Raw genomic sequence first — 24,967 nt, 5'->3', positions numbered from 1 at the left:
TCAATCTATTTTACATCTGATACATATAAGCAATCCAGTTATGACACATGTAAAAAGTAGTTTTCGATTGAATTTCGGTTCCGTTCACAGTTGACAGCTAACAGCATAAAGTTATAAAAGAAGCTTATTGCTGCAAATAATATATAAGCCATGATGAATCTGTCACTTCTGCCCCAACAAACAGCAGAATCAATCAGCTATACGCTTTTAAATCGAATATAAAACATAAAACACTCAACTTGAAAGGAAATGCTGAACAACTGAGTCCACTAACATCCATAATCAATTACGCCGTCACAGCTGTTAGTCACAACTAAACCATGCGTGTATGTCTGTGCGCGCTCCAAACGCCAGCAGTGGCCTTACACTCAACCCGAATGCGTAGGCCACCGTCGTATCGAATCAGGCCACCTGCAGGGGCACCGATATGGAAGCGTGGCACCGTTCTGCACGCCCTGGCGGTCACCAACCGAAAAATGAGCCGCACTGGTCAACCCTCTACTCCTACATGTGCGGAATATCAATCACTGCTCGTAATATTCTGCTCGGGCATGGGTTCGGGCAAACCGCTTGACCTACTTCGTGTGGCAAACCGTGCGTTGTAGTGTGTTTCACCACTGGCCTCCGCTCCCAAAACACTAACCGATTCCGATTAATCCAACCCCAATCGGCTGTGAGTGATTGAGTTTAATTACTTTCTAGCCTTTCTAATGGCCATTTCAACCCCCGATATGTTTGTTTAACGCAAACTCCCTCTCCGAAGTAACAAGCTGACTGTTGATGGAAACCACCGAACAACATTCTGCGCAATCGAAGTATGCACTTTAGCTCGCGCTCACAGCATCGGCTCCCATTCGGTGGAAAAACAATGCACGCCATTATGCGATGCATATGCGCTGATGGGTGTGAATTGAGGGAAGCGAAGATCTTCATTTGCAGATATGGCTTGTGCATGGGGCGTCACCAGCGTCACCAATCGGTAGAATCCCCCCAAACGCAAGCGGAGATATCCCCCAAGACGCTTGGGAAAATGTCCATACCATAGGGCCCCCCTTGAATGAACGCTCGTTTACAGCCGAAGAAGATAATGCAGATGATGGATGATGGAACGCTATGGCACAGATCGCTATCGACGGATTGTTGGGAAATTCACCTTTCCGCCAAAGAGGTTGGCGAGGTTGGATGCGAGCAGGTCGTTGCTGAGGTTATGTGTGAAGCGCTGTTTAGCTTAAGTGGCTATTGGGAAAGGGAAGACGCGTCCAAAATGCAACTCAACCAAAAGTTGTGAGCTATGCAAACACGAACTGCATCTAATAGACACATTTACTCGGCACCGGCAAAGCAGCTTAATCAACGATCTGCAAACGCTCATTAGAATGCGGCGTTGTTTGGTAATAAAGCTAGCGCAGTAGTGTTTGCATTCGTTTGCAGCACGTTGCCAATTAACTTTTATCGAGAACGGTTAACATACCACGAACTTAATTGATTAGACCTAGCATTCGGATGATTATGGCGTTTGTTCGATGCAATCGCACGCCGCTTCCTGGTTCACGGGATGGAAGCAGCGTTTGTTTTTCCTTTTGATAGCAATCCACCACTGCACCAACTATTCAGTTAGTTAAACGAGCATTGCAGATACACTCCATCCTGTGCCGGCAATTATTCTTAACCCCTTTTGCCCGGCATGTGTATGCAAAGTGGCCGTCGTAAGAGGACCGGGAGAACGTCGATCGAAAGGCGCCATCCTGAGTGATTGTATAGCGCCTTGGGGCGACTGCATGCCGGACAGCATACGTGTACGAGGTGCGTCCTAATTGAGTGTCAGCAAAGTCCGCTGCGATCGACCGATTCGCACTCAAACCGATGGCAAGCACAGTGCTGGAACTGATTTTCGGTACGCTAAAGCCCAATACTCTCGTACACTAATTGGCGTGGTGACTTTAGCAAATGGCTGAGCTCGCGAGGACGTCTCGCGTAATGGGAAGCAGATTGGGATCATCCATCTCAGGTCGTGGCAAATTCGAGATTCGTTCGCCCTTTGTCAGCCGGTCGGCGTGGCCTTGGGATCTGCCGCTTGATTCTTGATCGCACACACTCGAACGTGGTACACAAAATGCTAAACGATGCCATGCCTGCCGCAAAGTGCGTGGTCAATTGCGGCTAGATCGATCCTGGTTGCTGATCGTTTGTCTAGAGTGTGGTCCCCTCTTTATTCGTTGGAAGCAAACTGTACCAACGGGCCCCAGAATGGATCGTCAACAGCTCGCTGTCCTTGAAATGGCCGTTGAAGCACGTATCGAACTGCCGGGGTTAAACCTCTCCCCCCTCAGTGGTTGCTACTCACTGCTCCCACCTCACCGACAAGCAACCGGTGAATGTCGTTTTACCTTCTCCGATCGCGAGTGTGGTGTTTGTGCGGAACGGGTGGAGATCCACACCCCACCCGAAAGTACGATCACTTGCCGGGTAACGAAGCGTACCAACAGTCCGCACGTCGCTGAACCGGACGCTTGGGACAACAACTTGTCCGCTTTCAAACCCACTGCAGCACACGTACACACACACAACCAGAGGGCGGCAGCAGTAGCAACACTTTGCCCGGCCGCAACACACATCCGCCTCGGAATGGTTTTAATCGATCGATCGCAAAGTTCACAGGCCCTAATGTACAGGCGGTGTACGGGTTGACGGGGGGGTCGGTCTGGCAGGGCGTTCCAGCGAGAGGAAATACAAAACGATTGCGCACCACTTCTGGGGCATGAAATATGCTGCTCCAACACCTATGCTGCTGCCACTCGGTGATTTGCTGCGCTCAAGGACGCAAGGCCCCAATTGTGCAGGGCCGGTGCTGGTGAACCCAACCCCCTCCCCTATTACGCTGGCGCTCATTTTCTCAGCATCTTAACTCATTTGTGTGAGTTGGATTTTGTGTGTTTTTTTACTCTGTTTCAGTTTATTTCTTCTTATTGTCATCGCATTGTCCCCCATAAACCGGCGCACCATTTTATTGCGATACTTTAGCGTGCGTGAGCGCATGATTGTTTGGCCATTTGCAAGGCAGGAAGGCAAATGAATTATGTTTCCCCTTCGAGCATTTTCTCAGCTCAGCAAAACCAAGTTAAACATTTCAGCCGCATGCTTGGATAAAGTGTGTGACGAAATTTTAATAATAAAGGGTACGCCAAATGGATACAAATAATACAATCTTAATTGAAAACATGAATTGCTGCTGTTAACCGGTTGATTCGGTTTGTTTCCCTTTTTTGTGTCGATCTCGGTAGGAGTCGCTGGTGTTCAATTGCCTTTATTTGGGTCAAGCGCAATCACATAAAACAGGCTTAATAATGAGATTTATGAGAAATGTGCCTTTATTCCCTGCTGTTTTAAGCGCGGAAATTACTTGCAGGCACGAAATTTCTTTCTTCGAAATCGATTATTAAACTTAATTTATTGAGTAGTTTTCAGAAGAATTTATGCGACTGCCTTTTGTTCTTATTTTCAAGAATGATACAAGAGGGAAGCACACGTACACAAAATGGATACGGAAGCATTAAGAGATTAATGAGACTCTTACCCATTTCATTAACATTTGTATTTATTCCCTTGTATAAAGAAAAACAGCATTTTGTCCTACCTTTTAGTTCTCATTCTTCATCAATCAAGCTAATTTACTTGTCCATTTCATGTCCACTTAACCTACCTAAGAGCCCGCCCTGCACAAATCCTTTTCTAGAACGCTTTTCTATTTGCCGTCAAACATCATCCAAAGAGTCCATTAAAATCAGCCAGTGTGTTGCTAAATGACGACAACATCTAGAAGTATTAGCTTTTTTTCTGCTTCTTGTAATATTTCGCTGACGCGCATTCCTGCCCAACAGCGCACCCAACTGCCCGAAAAAGGCTCAGTAAAACACGCAGCATTCCAGCCGAGCCCGTAGTACAGTCGACTAAGAGTTCCCCTTCCAATCGGCCTGGCGGTGGCAACCCTATTGATCGATGCTGTGCCTCCTAATTGTACTACCCCGTGAGGCAGCCGAATGCAGCCCTACCCCTGTAGACTGTAACAAGCGAGGCTTGGTTCCGACGACGGCTTGCCACAAGCGTTTGCCACTCGAATTTCATAATCTAGATCGCATTCCTGCATTCGGATGCCGGCAGTGGGTGCGAGAACAAGCGGTACACAGACTCCGGCAAGAATCTGGAGTGGGAGCAACCACACACACACACATATACAAAAAAAACATACAAACATCTTATCCATTGCTGTAAGTGGGGTGTGCGGCACCCTCTTGATCGTTCGGCGGCCCGAGTTGCGCCCCTGTCGCTTGTCGGAAATGGCACGATCTTGTTTGGTAAGTAATAAATTAATCGCCCCAGACTAGTGCCGAGCTGGAGGAGGGTGCCAGCCGTCCAAGCTTCATTCGTACGCGACCGCTCACGAGCAAGTAACAAACAGAAGGGATGGTTTCGGAGCGGAGAAGAAAAAACTCGAATAGCTAGTCTTAACCTCACCTCCAGCCGATTGCAAAGCGTGCTCTTTCACCAGCGTTCAATTCGTTCTGATTTTTATGCAAATCATGTCCGACAATCATCTGATCGGCCGGATCGGCTGTATGAAATCGATCCGAACCCCGAAGTGGCAGGGGGTGAGGGGTTAATATTTCAATCAAAAAGGGAAGAATGTTTTCACCATTGACGCCATTGGCAGCCAACGGACCGTGCCCATGGTCATAAATTGCGTTGTTCGATGGGCTGTCTTTGGGCTTGCTACACCACAGAACCTAACCCGATAGGGTCAAACCCAGTCCAAGGCAAATGGAAACATACGCACCGCATCGACAGAAGGTGTGAAATTCTGACCAGTGGGGGGTTTAACTGCAATAAACGTTTTGCTGGTGCTGCTGAAGCCTTGAATGCACTATTCCAATGAGTTTAAGGAGTTTTGAATTAACTTCTGAAGTTGTTCTAGAATTTTGTTTGGCTTAACGTTTAAAACAACTGATAATTACCACTTCAGTGGAATAAATCATTTGAAAGTGGTGTAAACAGCTAAAACTACTTTATGATCAGGATGGAAACTATTCACAAATCTTCTCTTTAAGTAAAGGAATTCTTTAGGCTCTAGAGGAAAAGTAAAGGGATTTGTTTTTTTTATTATTATTCAGGAGTAACGGTCCAAAAAGGCCGTATTGCTTAAGGATTTGAATTTTATTAAAATACCAATTTTATAATCCATCAGTTTTTCTTTGCACAATTTCTTGCTTATCATTCCAAATTAGAAAATTTCTTTCCAACAAAAAAACCAACCTCAACCAACACTGCCGAACGCTGCTGTAAATCACAGTCACAGTCATCTCGCATCTCGTCCAAACCCACCATCAATCAGCAGGTGCAATTTCACCACCAATTCCATATCGCACGTGAGCGTGAAACTGCACTAATTGCGCTGCCGGAAAAATGGTGCTCGTCCAGCATCGACGCCGCAGCATTAGAAATTGCAGCTTGCAGATGCCCATCAATCAAGGACCGGGCGAGCGACAGCAAGTTGGCAGGAAATAATGATACGCTGCTCCGAAACACAGCCCCTTCTAGCGCGCCAAGACAAAGACAGACGCGGCTAAGAGGCGAGCAAAGGAAAAGACCGAGCGAGAGTGTGTAATGGTTTGCAATGGGGTAAGCAGCAACAAAGCTCTTCGCGGCAAGCGTTCGATCAGCATCAATTGCGCGCAAGGCGCAGAAGAAAGTTCATTGAATCGTACGACCGAAATGGTACTAGCCGGGCCATAGACTTTTCCCTTTTCTCGATCCGTTTCACTATCCGTTGCAGCCCCCGCGCGCGCGCGCTCCAATCAAATGCACATTTGCTTTACACATTTCCCGCCCCGTTTCGCCCTCCCACCAAGTCCGCTGTGGAATGCCACGGCAGATCAGTATTAGAAGCGAAACCGAAGCTTTCCCGCGTAGCGAACTTGTTTTTTTCCTTCTCTCGAGCGGTTGAGCGGCGCTGGAAGAAAGGTTCCGTCCGCCATGGTCGCCGGCATACATTGAGATAATTGGAGCCACGGTCTCATACCGTAGCGAGATCCGGTGCATAGAAGCGGAAAAAAGTAAACAGCCCACCAGTTCCTTATCGCGTGCTCGGAAGATGCAGCTTAGCAGAAGCAACAAAAACGCTATGGTACACTCTTCCGCAGCAGCAAAAAAATGGCAATGGCTCCTCCGATGCACAGTGCTCGGGACTCGCTGTGTGCGCTTTCTGCTTTCTGTCGGTGGAAAATCGCTGCTCAAAGGCCTTCGTCCAGCACCGTTCGAAAGGGTGGCAAATTTCCATTTCGAAAGGACTGGGATTGGGGTGGGAGTGTTTACGAAACGAAACTTGAAACACATTTCCATTTGAATTGTTTTTTATTCCTTCTGCACAAGCCAAAACCGCCCGCAGATGTGGTTCATGAACGCAATGAGCAATGGACAGTACAAAAAAAAAAAAAACAAAAAAAGGCTTTTCACATTTTGTACACTTGCAAACATAAACAGTGTGCTTTAGGAAATGGGACAAACAAAGTACGAAAAGGAATATAGAATTCAAAATATAGAATTGATTGAATTCGAAAATGGTTGGGTACGAATACTTGGTTGAAAGGGTTCCATTATTTCAAGTTCTGTACACTTATGCCTCTCACTACGATTACTCACTATAGCTTCAGTAATTGAAAAAGAAAATAGAGAGAAAAACAACGTTAATTTGGCGTTTTATCTCCATCTTTTTCTAATCGGAAATTCAAATTTTTAATAAAGCTAATTTTGTCTCAAACGGCAGATGCTATTACAGCGCAAACCCACGCATTACAAAACCTCGTCTGCTACGTAAACAATATCTTGCAACTGCAACCCAACTCCATCACATAACCAATCGCCCGAAACCGACTTAATTACTTTGCTTCCCTTTGTGTTAAGCCACATTCTAGCGGCATACAATCGAAACGCAATTAACGTACGCGGCAACCTGCACACTAATTAGCATACAACGTTCTTGAAGCGTCCTTTACCGAAACGGCTTCCAAATTCTCCACAACCCAGCAGCCCATTCGTCAAGAACGAAGCATTAGAACAAAAACTGTTCGAGCCGAGCGGGAAACCATATGAATCGATCTGACGCCTCGATAACGGTATCCGTTGTAAAGGAATGCTGAGGCTATTATTATTAACGGACGGTTTTTTGTTCCTTCGCGCATCACCTGACAACTACCGTTTTTGTGCCACGATCATGCACACGATCGCAATCTAATGCCTGCGGACATCTAACAAATCGTAAACACTCGCATTCTGATTACTCATGCCATCATCGTGGTAGCATTGACTGAGAGAGCTTTTTCAAGGCAACGAGCTTTGAATCATCTGCTTCGAGTGGTACATCGTCAGTGATTTCACTTTCAGTCTCATTGGGCTATCGAGAAGAGCTAGAAATAAGCGTTTCAGAAGCAACCGGCAATAGGATATGACCAAAAATTTGAAAAGCTAACGTAGTCACATCGTACTGGTGTTCATTTTACTCAAAATTGTGTTCGTCCCGGAAATTAAATGACTAGCCATTTTGATGATTACAAAACCGCTACCTCTGCGGTATGTCTGTGAATCTCTACATAATAGACTTACATACGAAGCTCTGCAAGTTCATTTTTTCAAGAAAATGGACACCGTCAGCCAGCTTTATAGCAACAGGACAACAACCACCATAACCCGATGCCGGTTGCGCCCATCGCGAAGGTCACGGTGCATCACGGTGGTCAACCATTAGGAACGTAACGCGTCTTTGTCAAGGCATGCACAGCAATACATGAGCTGGAGAGGGACGACCATAGCATGGCTTGCCACTTCTAGCACAATGATAGATCGTAGCTGTATGAACGAACGGTAGACGAATGAATGGGAAGCATCATGAGCAGCATCTTCTTCGTTGTAAATAGCAAAGCCGCTGCTTCAACCACATCAACCGTTTTGCCGCCACCAAAGGCTGATCTTCGGCGCTGTGCTGTACAGCCAAAGTTCAATGGCCACTCGCAGCGGCAATTTTGCTATTCATCGACCTCGCGAAACCCCCGGCACCTTCGGCATTATCATGAATGCAGCAGCCGCTATTCAATAGGATGCGCCAATAGACCGCATTCAACCGATAGAAAACGTTGGCAGGGGGAAACGTTTCGCGGCCGGGCTCATGGTGCGAGGGGTCAGATGTGACAGGTGCGAATGGTAGTACTGGCAGTAAAAGAAAGCGATGTTGAAGAGGTATAAAATATACAGTATTATAGCAAAAAGAGCTAAAACGTTATCTGATTCCTAGCATAGATTTCATGTTATTTAAACGAAAAATATCCATTAAGTCTCATCGAAACCCAAATGCACTTTGTTTTAAGTTATTCGCATTTAATTTGCTATTTAATAAGTTTCATCAGCAAAACAAAACAGAACGTGAAAAAAGCAAGCAATCTTATCTGATCGATTTATGATCACCCAGTCGAATAACGATGCACCAGCTATCAATCACAGCGTTCCATCGCCGTGGACACAAACATTCCCTCTATCACTAATGCTGCAGGCCGTCCTTCATCAAAGACGCGGCTAATGTTTGCTTTGCCACTAACCCAAAATTCACACCATCATTGCCTCGACTAGCATCTTCAACGTAACGGTATCTTCATCTGAATGGACATTACTTTGTGTGCAAAAACAACCCCGCGTGCCTTAATGATGATCATGAAGAAGTATCTTTCCATCCGTCCGTCATGCGTTGACGGGTTGAGCTTTCATGCAGTGAGCGTTTTGAACAGTTTTGAACGCCAAAAAAACAAAGCCAAAACAGACGCAACGAACCACTCGGACGTACGCAAGCAAAAGCTTAAATCGCGCCCAATCGTTGGTATAAGCAAAAAGCAAACACGATAAGCCCACAGCTGGACCACCAACAGTCAATGACCGACCTTTGCAATTGTTTCTTTAGCGATGCTTTGTTTGATTTGTTTTAGCTTTCTGGTGCTAACTTGAGCCTCCTCTTTGCGTCTAATGCCTTAGTGGCGTGGCTGTGTCGATGACATTTGGCAAATTAACGAGGTTGAGGTTTTGGCGGATTTGCCCTGGGACAGAATCATTAGTGATCATAGCTGGTCTATTATATTTTATGAGCTATTGAAACCAAGCCCCGGACGATCAGTGAGACATCTTAAATTGTGAAGATCATGGCAAAAGGAAGTTGTTAGTTTAAAACGGGGGAGTGACATTTACGAGAACGAGATGGTTCTGATCAATATTCTCGCAGTAGCGATATATGAGAAGGTTCGTCGCTTATTCACATAATAAATATTATCACTTAAGATCCCTACCTAAGCCTGCCTGAAAATGAAGTTAAATTAATTAAGTTAAAACAGATTTTATGAATTATTCTGCAAAAGGAAAAGAATAAATTCATTTAATATACAAAAAAACGCTTCAAAAGGTCTATCTTTCTCTTTCTTTCTCTCTCGTGAATCTCTTCTTACTAAATGCACACAAAATCCAACTCAGCTGAATTTTAATGCATGACTTCTCGAAACTGCACGATTATGACATCTCGCTCGACCAGCAGCCACTACCACTACCAGTACACCAAGCGAGGAAAGGTGATAAAATGCTTGAGTGCACCCTCGCAGTACAGCACTTCGACGCAACGTTTGCAACAGAAAAAAGGGGGAGCATTACAAGTTCATTGCATTTACAGCCCTCCTGACTCTATTAGGAAATGTATGACAAGGTCGTCCGGCTTCTTTCACTTTTCGTCGCGTCAACTCTGAACCAGCAAAATCCAACGGCACTACTTTTTCTTTTGAGCTGTGTGTGTGTCATAACAGATGCATAAAACGGTAAAGAGAATAAATGTTAAAAGTAACTACTTGTACAATTAAAGCTACTAAAGCAGCAACTACAAATCTACAGTGGCAGACAAACTGGTAGACTACTGCACACACTACACTCTCACTCCACAGGCGCGAGAGTTGAACCACACTCAAGCTTACATGGGCTCGTGGCACTCACTTTATTTTTGGGATATACTTATTGCGACCCTTAAACCTCAAAAGCTTCAAGGTCGCACTTGAGGACGCTTGGGAGGAAAGTAAAAAAAAAGGACGGCACTTACCGTATAGGTAAACTGATAGTAAGACGGTGTGATACCGCGGGTACCAGCGCCATCGCTTGCACCGTTGCCTCGGTCCACGTTGTTGCTATTGACGAAAAGGGTCTGTTCCTGGTACGAGTCAGGTGGCGGCTGTTGCCGCTGTAATGCCGACGGGAAGAAACCGTTCCGCGGATTCTCGAACGATGGCACAAACCGGCCCTGCGATTGTGCGAAGTAGAAGTTGTTGTCTGCAAAGTGAAAAAGAGACGAAGAAAAAAAACAAACACGGGCATTAGATTTTGAAGGCTCGCTTACGGTTTATTAATTTAAAGCGCACCCGCTGATGGAGGGCTGATTTACACTCGGCTTGTGCGGTCTTGTTTTAGCTGCTTCGTTTTCCATTTCCCTAACCTGGCCGGTTTATAGCATCATAACTTTTGTTAGACACTTCACGTTTGCCGTATCGTAGAAACGTATCCATAAGATCGTGGTTGCGCCAATGGTTGGCGTTATAAACATTTCCCAGTTTTATTAGTTTATGCAACAAGCCTCCGTTATACTCACATGGTTTTTTACGTTACACGCAGACGATACTGCGTACCGTCTGGTATGTGCAACGCAGAAATCAATCGAATATAGATATAACTTGGCTAGAGGGCAATTGAACTAGGTTTTGTTGCGATCGTCTTGTTTTAGATACTTTCGATTTAAGGAATCTTATATTTTCTGCGTTAATTGTCTATGTTCTAGACTTCACATGCTGTTTCAACTTAAGATATCTTTCAATATTTAATTTTTTTTTGTCGAAAGTAATCTTCTCAGCCTTAAGCTTCACTTCAACAGTATAGTTTCTGTTAGCCATAAATTCAAAACCATCTAGCATTGCTCGCATTGCCTGACTAAACATTACATCAGGAAACATGCTTTCCCACCAACTCGTTAGTCCCAATTTTAACGCCTCAACTCACTGCTCTTGCACGAAAAATGGCACCTCGCTTTAGCGTTCAACTTCCACCAAAACTAAACAAAAATAACCCCTTAACGGGTCCTCATTCATGCTGGTTGCATAGATACTCCGGTGCTGCGCAGCTCAATGTCAGCGCATCATTATTTGCGTCAACCAAAATCGAAAGAACGGTGGCAGCTCTAAAGCATCAACGCGCTCGGGTGAGAAGTGCCCACTACGGCCTTCCCAAACAACGGCCTGCAGAGAAAACAATGATGGCATCTCGAGAAGGTGATGGCACCCGATTTGGCAATTGGATGTGGGTTTTGCATGCGCAGCCGGTGCCGATGAGCCCTGATGAGCCGAGTCGTCACACAAAGCGCCAGCCACATACAGTGTGAGAGTTTATTTTTCGGGCGGTTTTGATGAGTTCACCGTTAAAATGCAGCAGAAGGTGTAAGTTCGTGGCGTTAATGTGTTTTTGTTACAACACAGTGGAGTCAAATCTTTGAAACAGTATCACACTAACATTTTATGTAAGATTTGAGGTTTAACAAATAATAACAAAACTTTGTAGCGACAAAAAGTAAAAGAAATTATTTGCCTCTCAAAGGAAACATTCCAAACAAATATGCTTAAACTAAAGCATTGCAAAGCCGCTTCATTTTTAAGCTTAATTTAAAATGCTTGCAGCCTCAACAGCCAAATGATCACACACAACTAAAAAGAAAAACAAACGCTTACCCGGGCCAGTTGCAGGTGTTCGCCCGCGTGCTCTCTTATTCACAATTTAATGGTGCTTTTATATTCCCTTCTACACCAGCGTGCTCCCCAGCCGTGGGGAAACGATAATTCGCACCGGGCCTGCGTCGTCACCTTCGTACCTTCGCAAGCGACGAACCCCCAAATCCCGTACCGTTTTCTGCTTTTGCCGATTTCTTTTCGACCCATTCCGCCCGCTGTTGCAATGTTCCCGCGTACTTCGTGCGCATTGCAACGGAGTGAACATTCCACGATCTTTGACACCTTTGGCAGATCTCGCTTTGGAAGAAATCTCCCCGCTTCAAACCAGTGACGAAGTACATTGCGCAAAGAAATGGTGCATGGTAACGCCACCCTTGCTAAAAGCGACTTGTTAGCTCTAGCAGTTCGACACCAACAAACGTAGGGTATGTTTATCAATACAAAACGGGCGCGCTCCCTTTGCCATCCCAACGCACTGCATTTTTAGTGGGATGCAGTTTTCAAACCACCACGTCAAACACCTTCGAATGCGTGGGGAACGAAACACTTCACAGTGGAAATTCCTAGAATGTGAACCTGTGTCTCTCACATAAATATTACGCTTCCGCAATGTTTCGGCCCCAGGCAGGGTGCGTGTAAGGGTAAAGTTCTGCATGAAGAAAATTAATTATCCATTCATGTGTTTTCGAGACTGTCACTTCAAATGCCGGACAGTGTACCAGAGAGGTGGGCAAGAGATCATCAGCCAGACACGATCAGCTATTCTAATCGTGCAACGACTCGTTCCCGGAAAAAGACAGAATAACTGCGGGAAGGGTCACGTTCGATCTTATAACGCTTTAGGTTCATTCACACTTGCACAGGAGAAAAAAAAACACATTAAAGTAAACATATTCGCCTCGTTCCGATTTCGCTCAGACACTTTTCGTGAGGGCGGGTTGTAACTGTCGTCATCCGAAAACGTAACATTCTGGACCTCACAGAACTGCCCGGCGGCATGTTGGCGAGTGTGTTGGCATACTGGTAACCAACAACAGCAACAACAAAAACGACACAAATTTCCCATGACTCATCTCCCCCATGCCCTTTCCAGGGAGCATCCACTTCAGCCTCATATGTTATTGCTCTTGCGCTGCTTGGAACTGTCATCTGCACAAAGAGCAAGAATCCCCGTACGTGCGTGTTCGTTCTCCCGGCTGCAAAAGCATTAAAATAAGATCCCCTCACCGGTACTGGGGGGTTTTTTTCAGTTCCGAACATTGCTTCTGGGCGATTATTTACATGATGATTAAGGTCGGCTCAGAAGTATTCTTTGGCACACGATCACCATACACACACACACATACACATGCTGTCCCGGTGAGGTAGCGTTCGCGCGAGGGATTTAACGTGGGCGACCGCATACGCCCGAGTAATGAAGCATACTCCCGAATGTGCTTGCGGAAGGGGCACAAGTCTTACTGTCGTCTATTCCTTCAAGTGCCTTGACCTTAATCTCGGACAGAAGGAGCAAGAAAAACAAAACTCCCGAGAAGCGCCTCGTTTATGTTTGCTGCGAAGCGGTAGAATGAATTGCACCAGAAGGAATAAATTACATTTTTATCTGAAGCTATTTTTCGTTGTTTCGAGAATTCTTTCTTGAGCGGGTATGGTACAAGCCCATTCCTTTCCAAACGAAGTAGAATGGACTCTCGAGAACGAAATGGAATGTGATGGATGGTTGAATTATGTTTTTGAGCAAATATTATTCCTCCAGAATTAAACACATACTCCAACACGCTGAAAGGTCAATAATGCCATCCTTTCAATGTACAATCGTAATTTCAAATCCTTTGAGTGTATCGAGTGTGATGGAGACCCTCCCCCAACAGCAACCAAACAAATCAAGGATGCAAACCCTTCGAATCGTCTTAATAGGCTGCTGCACATTACGGTGCCCGCCAGCTCTCAAGTACGAATCAATTTTTCATTTTCGACCCATTTGCCCATCCGAAGCCTATTGTTTCGAGTCGATCTTCCCCTCCCCGGCTTCGCGCAACCTTGCACGCTTTGAAGGAGAATTTTCGGAAGAAAATTACAGCGGTAGTAATGTCTCGCGTCCATGGGCTTACACTGCCGGACACAGGCTTGCCGCGAGCAGGAAGCAACATCGATCGAACGCAGACCTTCGATCGTGAAACAAAAGCCTAAATAAGAAAAAGAAGCCCGAGGCAAAATAAAGGTGCGTTCAAATAGAAAACGCACCGAGCGATCGCAGCGCGATTCCGGTAGCAATTATGACCGAGGGAATAATTAGCCGGTTTTTGAGAAAATTTGGTGAAAATTCAATTTGAAGAAGCAACCGTGGCGTGCAGCTGTGGCAATGGATGGCAATGAAGCGACCATGCGCTTGAATTCGTGCCCGCAGATAAAACGCTAGAAAGACTGTGACCGCGAATGATCATGTAATCGATTTCGAAGCATCGACGTTTCGGTCGCTGTTTGGTGGTCATCGGATGAGCGGTAGAAGAGCTCACCTTACCTTGACAGTGGATTTGGTTCCTATTGAGAGCTACGGCATGGGGAAAAAGAGATGCTTCAAGATAAGTGAAGCACTGAAGCGATGATTTGTTTCGTAAAGTACGCGTGAAGTGTTGAACATGAGCCTCATGACCCCATGTTTTCAATTCCCGATGCAGCTTGGCCAAGGTTGAGTTATGGCAAATGGCATCAATTCCCCTTCGAAATTCCGATAAAATACACCTTGCCGATGATAGTACACGAGCTCAGCGCCGATAAGTCATTTTTTCTTGTGCCAGCTTGTGTTCGATAGGCGCGATCGCGTTGTACCTCAATGATGAACTGATGTCATAAATCTGCGCACACAAAATCACGCCGTCGTTGTACATTTCTAAGCCTCGCATTAATTCTCGCAGCCATCCACCGGAGCTTCTCTCCCTGTACGATCCTAACCGTAGCCGCGAGATGTCGATTACATGATCGTGTAGAGTGTGGGTGTGAGAGGAATTTCTGAACCACGGGGCTTGGCCACAGGACGACACCGCACAACCAGCACAACGACCCTGGTTAAGTCGAATTCCACAAAACAACAAAGACGCGCAGCAGTAAGCTCCGCGCTGCAAGTTTATCATAAATAATGCCAATAATAATAAATAAGGTTTGCAACTTTGCATTGAAGATTGCACTCGAGAGCCTGGCACTCGAGATTCCCTTGCCCGGCTGTGGTTGGACCCTACACAGCATGCCGGCTTGGGTCGATCGCAGTGCGCTGCCATCAAGTTACAAGCGTAAATCGCCACGGGACATCGACATTGAACTCGCTTGGTTGCCGCTTCTGATGCAATTATCAACTGTCAGCCTCCAGGAGTCAGTCCCAGCTCGCCGCTATGCCTTGGCGACTTCCGAAGCAATCGTCTCGTTCTGATAGTTGTTGGTCACTCTTCCCGTGGGGTAAGTGGTCGATTGCTATTGTACACCACCCCGTTACTGTCATTTGTCATCCACGTAGCGCGCGCCTTGCATCGCCTTGCACCTCCACTAGTCACTTTCATTTTCTTCTCCTCCCCCCCGGGCGTTATCTCAAATGCTGGAAAATTAAGCACCCTCCAGCGGGACGCGCGTTCGATTGCATTGGAATTGCAGTTTAATGTTGATTTTATTGTGCGGCCGCACGCCAATAGAGGTCCGGCACATTCCAACGATGCATTTCCGTTCGATCCGGCCGACTCTTGACACTGCAAACACTCACTCTCTCGCACAAAAAAACTCGCTTTCCTTTCCTCTCGTTTTCCGTACTCGGGTGATGAATCGAAACGATGATTTCCTATCTTTCCGCCATTGCATGCATTCCATTCTTTCTCTTTCTTTTCCTCTCACTTTTTGTTTGCGCGCGTTTTCGATGATCAAAATTTTCCCCTTTTTTCGCTTTTCCCGCGATCATTAAACCCCGTATTGTTTGGCATTTTTTTGTGCTTGCTACATCAATTGTTTTTCTCGGTGTTTGCGATTATGACGATCATCGTATTTCCACAGGAAATTCGACGCACTAAGGGAAACGTTTTTCCCTATTTTCTCACATCTCTCAGCCCACCGCCCAACACTCAATCGATCGCAAATTATTGATTTTATTAGTACAACCCTCCACTTCCCCGATCCCAGTACACCAGGCAGATCGGTGCGCAGGCATAATGTAATAAATGTTTTCCCAATGCTTTTCATCGATTCCATTACTACACATCCGTGTAGAGCTTTTTGGTTCGGCCTTTTTTTCTCGTTTTGTTTTGGCCGAACTACCTACCCCTTACGGTACGGCGGAGCGGCATTATGAAACGGTTACGAAAGCGCGCTCCGGGGCTGGACCCATCCCTAAGGGGCCCACGCACGCTCGAGATAGCTTTACTTTCTAAATTAGCCATCCATAGAGGGACGCTTTATTTTCGTTCGGCCGCTTCTGCTCGATTTTTATTGATCAACCAAATTATGGACGGTTGCTGTCGTATGAAGGTGAAGAAAGCACACCGCGCGCTGGCAAAAGAAAGAGCAGTAAGGCGTCCGAGGCATACGAGCCGCATTTCGCCACCTACTACTCCCAACTTCACGGTGGGCGAATGGCATTCGAATACACTGTCCCTCATCGGTCACAGCGCAGCGCAAAAAACACACGCACACACACGAGAGGTAGCAAATGAGCTATGGGCACGTAAAATTTGTGTGGAATTTAGATTTGCCATTTTGGTGAAGGCCAAACGCTACCAAATCGGTTTGCGGGTGGCCTCCCTTTGCTGCCCCCGGCATCCCACTAACAGACGCCGTTTTGCGACGCCGGGCCACGACGGTCCATGCGGCTAATTAATGCCCGCTCGTTGCGTTGTGCAATCGATCCGCCGATCCGCCAAAACCTGTGTTCCCACCCCCTGGGAATGGGCACAATTTAACAACAATACTCGCCGAAACTCGCCACAGACCGGCAGCGACAAGTGCGCATGTCAAGCGCTACGGCCACCTTCCTTCTAGCCGTCTTTGCTACCGTTTGGGAAGTTACATAAACTGCTCTGCACACGGCTGCTTGTGCGCCGTGCGAGAGGGTGCGAGAAAATTCGTGATAAATGTGCGAAAATGTGTCCACAAAAACTTGCACAGCCGAATGGTCGAGCGGAGCGCTTTTAGCCAGCCCAGGCAGCTCTTCCTTTGGCGTACATTTATTTCAACCTTTGCAGAAGTGGCCCTTGTGCCCCTTGGTGCTAACATGCCACCGCGAACGACATCCACGGCAGCTAAACGGAATAACACGGCATGAGAAAATGGATAAAGCTGTGCGCGGATGCTCGGCGGCACTGGCTCGGAAAATGGGCACCATTTTCACGCCCACCCGTACAGCCCGTGACTAAATGATTTAGTTTTGTTTTTCACGCCGTGTCCCATTGTGCATTGTGAATTGTTGTCCGGCGTGTGCACTTGACGGTGCATTACGATCTGGCTGGTCGCTGTTAGTTGATCCTCCCAAGGGTCACCCGGTCGATGCACATTAGTTAATTATTTTATGAGTCCTTCTTTCTTTATTCTATCACAACATCACTCCAGCGAACTTCAAGCTTCAAATGTTGGACGAATTGGCGTTAAAAATGTAAAATGTGTAACCGATTCTGCGCAAAAGCGTAAAAGGAATAGTTGCAAAATAAGCCATCCGATGAAGTTTGTCTCCTGTTCGAGCCAGCGATTCGAAGTCCTTCGCACAATTTAATTTTGCATGAAACGCATTTTCTGCTCCGAATGTGTCCTAGCGAAGCGAATGGAACAGAATGCAAGGTGCAAGACGGCGTTGTTAGCATGAAGGTCGCACGGCAGGGACACATTGAAATCGATACCACTTTAATTGGCTGAATTGCTGGCCTGCAGGAACGTTGCAGCAAAGTGATCTGTGGGCTTATAATAACTACAATTTATGGCTGTGATGTTCTACTGGTGAAGATACAGGTAAATATAGATACGAAACTTTTTGATCGACAAGAACGTCTGATCTAAGGACAAAAACCAAGCGGACTGGCTGTTCCTGCTTAATAAATAAGTTCGCAACAGTTTTACAATTGTAATGCATTTAGCTGCAAATAAAAAATATATAAAAACGTAGTTTGGACATCAGCCGGAGAAAACCTTCAATGAAAACCAATCAAAATTCGTAAAATGTACACATATCAAAATGAGAAATGGAACCATACTTCCATAGTTTGATTAGTTAGTCAAATAATTGTATTTTTGTTCGCGTAAAGAAACCAATAAATTCAAAGCAAAAAATTACCATTATAGTCCAACTGTTTTTCTCAGACCTTTAACCTAATCTAGTTAAAATAAGCCCTTAAATGTATAAGCATGCTTTATGAGTTGTATTAATTGAATTTATGAGCTTTGACAATGATTAGAGGTTTCTCCTATAATTGGAATTTTATCTGATTCTCTCTGGTACTCTCTCATTGCTGTGATTCACACTTGCATAGAATTATGCAATCCCATTTTTGCATACATTGCCACCACCGAAGCTACCGAATGCAATAATACCTAGGCACACTTAGTCACACTAACCTTCACCTAGTATTGCTTCTGGTTTGCCAACAAGTGTCATCAAGCCGGATGCATTTGATCTTGAGAACCCTTGGTCTACCTCTCCGGCACCAACGGGGTGACAAATTGTTGCAATGACATGATTCACCCGCTCACACAGGATAGCCTAATACGGAGTGGATGTTTTAATCGATAGGTTTACAAAATTCCCAACCACTCTACTCCGACGCTTTAATTGATGTCGTTTGCTCTTCTGAATCGACGCGTCAAGAAGTCATTACTCATGACACTGTCGGCACTCCTGCGTCAGAAGGTAGCAATCACAGCATCAACACAGGTTCTAGCAGCAACACGGATTTAACATTGTTGAACAAAGCGTTGATGGAGCCGTTGCCCACAGCTTTGAGTTCCCGGACACTCCCTAAATCGCATGGTGTGAAATATTTTTAGATTTTATCAGGCAGCTGCACCGGGAACAAAACTAAGCAGTCAAACTAAAGGCTTTTTTCGCGCTTTGCTTGACCTTTACCTTTTCATCATATTGCTACTACGCACGATCTACTACATGATTCAAGCTGAACTCACGAAACTCACACAAGTCACGCTAAAGCGCCATCCTCTATGTTTCAGAGTAAAAATAATGAAGTAAATAAGCCTTCACGCAAAAACGGAAAAGGGTAGAACATTTTTCCCATCCTTAATAGGCACCACAGGCCACAGAACAATTCGCACCAAATCTGCACTAAACGACGCTACATTAGAAAACACACACACACACTCGCCCCAAACCTTGGGGGTGGCTCGTTAATGCTTATTAAAAATGATCTCATGAATGGTGAGAGAACACGGCGTCGTGCCGTGGGCCGGTTTTTCTGCTGGATGTGACGCGCGATCTTAACCACGCCGCAACAAAAGCCGCAGCCTCCGGCGGAAGTGCCGACCGATGACGAAATTTTTCGCCTTTTTGGTGGATAGGCCATATCCATCTACGACGCGATTTCACGGCACCGAGTCTTTGCCATTCATCAGAGGGCTAGCCTCAAGCGATCGACTTCATTGTCCGATGATGGATAATGCGCCGTGTCCACAAGATCGCACTCCGATGACGTCTATGGACGCGGTCAATGAAAGATTTCTTTTTTTTTTCGCAAATAAACCACTGAAATTGAAGAATTTGGGAAGCGATACCCTTCAATAGTGCATCAAAACACCACCGTAACCACTACTTGTGACGGAGATTAATTGCTATGAACGGGTTAACAGGGCGGGTAGAGGTGTGACGGGATCAAACCAGCTCGGACCTGTTACGAAAGCCAATTTCACCAACAACACACCCCGACGAAAACGACGAAAAAAGCCTAAAATACGTCCACTACTCATTTCTCTTTCACCCAATCCGTCGCCATGCTTTCTTTACAATCTTGAGTTATTTTAACAGGACTGTAATCACTTGATAGCAAGGGTTGGGCTTTGGAGGATCACCACGATACAGCGACATCTCTCCGCCTGGTCGACGAAGGTGTGCCAGTGTTGCATATTCATACGCTCCTGGGAATGGGAATGGGAATAAAATCAACTCACTTCCGTCTTTGGTGGTGACTTTGCCTAAAAATGCCGCACCATCCTATTATCAAACCGGTTCGCATAGGTCAAAGGCAAGAGCAGGAAACGACCTGTTAGCGTTGGAGCGTGGTGGTGTAATGATTTTACGATGAAATTTCCCTTGCCGGTCCCGAAAGCGAACCCGCTGATTAAAGATCATTATCAGACAGGCGGCATTTTGGCTTGAATTAAACGATCGTCACGCCTCCAACACGCCCCAAAAGCTTGCGACATCAAAGGCGCTTAGAGAAACGCGTCCCCAAACTGCGTCCTAAAGTAGAACTGCAAATAGTCAAGTTTGAGCCGTACGTTTGCACCAGACAGTAATTCCGTACATTGTACACATCCGTTACCTACTCCACCACCACCCTCCAGTAGACGGGTTTGGGTACCACTACACACACTTCCGGCAACAGAAGGCGACGACATGCTAATGATGACACGGTAAAAATGTCATGCACCTTTTCTGTCACCACGGCAGAGCAGGTAGAGGAGTAGATGGACCACCGACTCCCGCCCGTCGCCTCATCGATTATGCACAATCGCTTACGCAACGAGGACGACGACGACGATCATCTTACGGGAACTCCTTCTGCATAATGAATTGTGACAGCAGAAGAAGAAAGTGAGCACCGATGGCCGGAGGCTGCGAGCAACCGGTACGTGACGGATCGGTGGACAAACTTTCGCTTTCGACAACAAAACTAGAGCTTGGGCGTGTGAGGGCCAGTTTGCGTGACCTTTTTTTTACGGCCAAAGTACAAGCACTTTGGGCACTTCAAGATCACGCAGCAAGCGATCGTGATCATGCCAAACCGACCGAAATGCGTATGGCAAATCCGCTGTAGTGGATAATTCGTTGGTCTGCGACAGATCGCATGACAACTTCAAGAGTCACTTGACATACAGCGGAACGTATGGAAAGCTTCCAGAAAAAAAATTTCCCAAAGTTTGAACCTCCGCTCAAATGACATAAGATCAGCCGGCGATGCTTTTGGAGAAAAATCAAATAAACAAACACAACGATATACTGCGGTGCAGGTGTCTGTGGTGCCTGGACCAACCGTGTAGCCCGGTCTGAAAGCGAACGTTAGTGTCGATTGTTTAGATAAACCCTCAGCGCTCCGTGTCTGCACTTGGTGGCCACCGGCGATGACGATCTTCCTTAATTGGGTAAATATGGAATGTATAATTAAGTACTCTCGCGTGCGTTAATGCAGTCGTGGCCGGTAATGCGCGTTCGCTCTATGCCAAAGGCCATTTTAATGTCCCATTTTTGGACACAGCAATGAAGAAGGTTATTATTTTAATACACTCATTGTTAATTTGTCGGTTGGGTGTTGTGGCAGCAAGAAAGGGAGAAGACACACAACCATTCGACTAGGGTGGTCGCACTGTATGTAGATCTTGTACCGAGCCAGCCTTTTCATTCATCTATCATCGATCATATCACATCGGTGCAGTGGGTGCATTGTTGTGGCCGTTTTTTTGTACGTGTAGCTAGTAATGAAGGGAAAGAAAGGTGAATAAAAATAGCCAATAATCATTTCCCGAAGGTTGTACAGGAATTTACAAACGGCGCATAATGAACGTGCACTCTGCCTAGCCGAACGTCAATTGACGCTCGATGACAGTAATGGTGATTGATTCAAAGTTCGATGACGAATGATGCAAATCATTAGTAGCGAGTTTTCTTCCCTCTATCGGTCACACAATCATACGCGCCTTCTCACACACACACACACACACACACACAGGCGGCCATTCTTCCCCAACCGGATGTTGATTGGTTCGATGTGGTCCGATCAATGCGCGCGCGTAGCCGGATGACCTTAAGGGACAGGGGGACCGGTAAAAGATCAAGCACATTCCTTACGGCAGAAGGCAGCCAACCCGCAGCCTTAACATCATCGGTCATATTTACATATTTACACATTCCTTTCGCTTGTCACCATGGCGACGGATGTGCTTACATGATTGAGCCGTTTTATGTTGCTCCACCATTAGAAGCGTCCAGCGCCAGGCGGAACGTGAACTTTGGAATATGTGTTTAGGGTGAGCTGTGTTTTGAAAAACGAAAAACGCAAAGTCCAAAGGTTTGTTTCCTTTACATTTTAAAAATTCGTTGGACATTGTATGGCAGGGTCCATTGAGCTTTACTTTCAGTTGAATCTTTTCGCCAACTCGATGCCACACTCTTAACTGCTCCACTCTGCGATTCTGCAACGATGCGTAGCAGCTAACCACGTTTGATGGATTGCAGAGCGACCCGGTAGCGGTGTGACACGCCGAAATTTCACAATGATTGCAACGATTTGTAAATGGCTTCATGAAATTTTCACCACTCACCGTAACCGCAAAGATTTAACGCTGTTTCGAAAGGCTCAGAAAACGGTCAGATTACTCCTCATAAACGAAAGCGATTCGTGTCTTTCTCTACAGTGAAGGAAATGTGTAAAATAAAGGCAGCAGGCAGCACTTTTTGCATCTTATTTGTTGATCAATCCACCCCCTAAAACATGTGAGTTGCGTTAAGGGAACTGTTTTGCAAACTATACCAATATTTTTCTACGCATCCACTACAGATTAATTTAATTTATCACGATCAATTTTCCATCCCACTGAACACACTAGTCCGCCAATTCGTCACCACAGTTCGGGTCGGGTATTGGGAAAGCGCATACGCACGTTACGCTACATAAACACCTGATTTGAATGCGACCCTACTATGCCTTCACGATATGTGATTGCACGCTTGTGGCTTCTCGATCAACCGGGTGCGATACCGTTCGATTAAAACCGCAACTTTAGGTTTCAAAATTTTCAACAGCTGTAATTTTCCCACTGTCTCCATCATCGCACCAGCAGCTCTTTAACTAACTCACCGAAGCTCCCTCCGCATACCCTGTCCCCTCGCAAAGCCTGTACAAGCTGCCCAATCATAATGGGCAATAATTGAATCGACTTCCATTTCACCGGAAAATGGTACCCAGCGTGATGGTCGTGGAGGAGCAGCGATTTCTGCCGCAGCGATAGAAAATCGACTCGCAATTGCGTGGAGAGTTAAAAGTGAAATTTGTAATTTCACATTACCGCGCCGCGGTTGAGGGGAAAGTCTAAAATTGACTGTCGCCCGAAAAGCCGAACCGTATCATTGCTCCGCATGATTGTGCGGTGAACTTTTCCTGCTTCGCCACCTTCCGGGTCGGCAGCGTCGGCGGGGCCGGCCACACTTGTCGCGAAAGTGCACAACCTCGGCGGGGTTTCGGTTCGGTGCACCGCGGATCATTTATTGGTTGCGATCAATTTCAGGCGCTAATTAGAGAGTGCCACATGGGGCTGCTTGGTGGGAGATCGGGCACGGGAAGATGCGTTAAGGATGATTGATATATGGGTGCGAAATTTTTATGCGATGTGAACATTGGGCTATTTTAACTTTTAATTTCCCTGGATGGAGCTGGAGCTTACAATAAACAATATTTAATTGCAACAAACAGTTGTACACGTCATCGGAGCTGCTTTGCTGTACTTTCCATCGAATGATGATGTGATTGATTTGAAAGAAAGATACGCAATGTGAAGGTACATTTCCTTCACTTTCATGGAATAATTGTTAGCCCTAATGCGATGACCCACCGGTGCGAGCGTATAAACAAATGATGGAAATTGTATGCATTAAACATGCGCACGTTTCTTTTCCACGTTGCCTTGCCCCCACCCCGATGAAGCCTCTCGAACGAAAGCCAATAAGCAGTCGAATGGGCCAATATTGCAGATACGACGAAATTTGCACATCTCCACGGCTCTTCGCATGCACGACAGGGCTCGGACTGGGACCTTCCCAGATTGCTCGTCTGCCCACACCGGCGTTGTCTAATAGTCAATTTTCCATTGCTTTTCAGTGCGTGCAGCCATTTACACGCTCCATTTACGTCACCAGCGCCACATGCCACATGATGGTGGTGAAAATTAGCAAAATTGTGCAGCGAAAGCTAGCGTGTGATGGTGCGACCTGAAAGTGCATACATCTGGCTTCATTTTCCAACCTCACATTGTTGCATCACACTTGAATCTTAAGATGAAATTTGCTATGCGTAGCGTTTTCTCCCTTTGCCGGTAAGTATTATTCTCCCTCCGAAGCGACCGTTTGCTGAGGATGGATTGTTTCCCGTGCCACCCATGACTAATCGCAACGCTTTTGTCTTACTCAGTGTATGTCCTTGCCGCAGTTCGGAAACCCGGAGCTCTAGCACAAGGTTCGTTAAGTGACCGGGAAGGTATGCAGCTATCCTTGAACATACATCAAGGACGGGGTACGATTGCTCACCACAAAATGATACGAATTTCACCTGTAATCATACTAATTCACAGCCAATGGCAAGGCAGACGTTTCGTTTGACATTGATAAGAATAATGACCCGGATTGCCGGTCAGTCAAACTTATGTAGCGGCGGAATGATGACGAAATGGGACGGTAAGAGAAGAAGTAAGATCACATAAAGAAAGCTTATGACGTGGACGATAAATGGAAGATTGGCTGAACTCTGGATGGTCCATGGTCAAGGCAGTGTGGCAGTGACGTGTGGGAAAGAATTTCCGGTCGAGTTGGGGTTTTTAGGTCGTGGTTTTATACAGAACATGTATCACATTTCAATCTGTGTTGCTTATTAAATTTTCTTTATGAGATAGCAACACATTTGAGCTGCCGGCGTGACTGTATCAATACTGTGTATGGCTTCTAGGATTTCTCGCTATTCTAAGACACGTTAAAAATGCGTTTAGAATGCGGCTTTAACGTATTTTGTACGCTAAATGGTGCAGAAAAATATGTTGTAAAACAAGAGAAAACGGTGATGGGTGAAATTTAAAGTTACTCTTATTAGTTTCGTTCATTTTTACAGCAATTCAAAGACAGTATCCTTAGTACCAAGAAAGAATGCTGAGATGTGAAATTCCAGCAAATTTCACTTGTCGCT

General features: G+C 45.9%; 2 protein-coding genes across 3 annotated transcripts in view; one reads left to right on the top strand and one right to left on the bottom strand.

Moving 5' to 3' along the window:
- Positions 1-24,967, top strand: part of LOC120948228 (uncharacterized) — a 302,677-nt gene that overhangs the window by 224,079 nt on the left and 53,631 nt on the right. The window lies entirely within an intron of this gene.
- The window catches only part of LOC120949492 (mucin-5AC), a 44,872-nt gene that overhangs the window by 10,850 nt on the left and 9,055 nt on the right, over positions 1-24,967 (bottom strand). For both annotated transcript variants that reach the window (XM_040366819.2, XM_040366820.2), the window contains exon 2: positions 10,166-10,392. In XM_040366819.2, coding sequence (XP_040222753.2) covers positions 10,166-10,392 — 227 coding nt within the window. The remainder of the gene's footprint in view (positions 1-10,165; positions 10,393-24,967) is intronic.

This window comes from Anopheles coluzzii, chromosome 2, assembly GCF_943734685.1.
Source record: "Anopheles coluzzii chromosome 2, AcolN3, whole genome shotgun sequence".
In the NCBI taxonomy this organism is placed as follows: domain Eukaryota; kingdom Metazoa; phylum Arthropoda; class Insecta; order Diptera; family Culicidae; genus Anopheles; species Anopheles coluzzii.
This window is presented reverse-complemented; position numbering and strand designations above follow the sequence as displayed.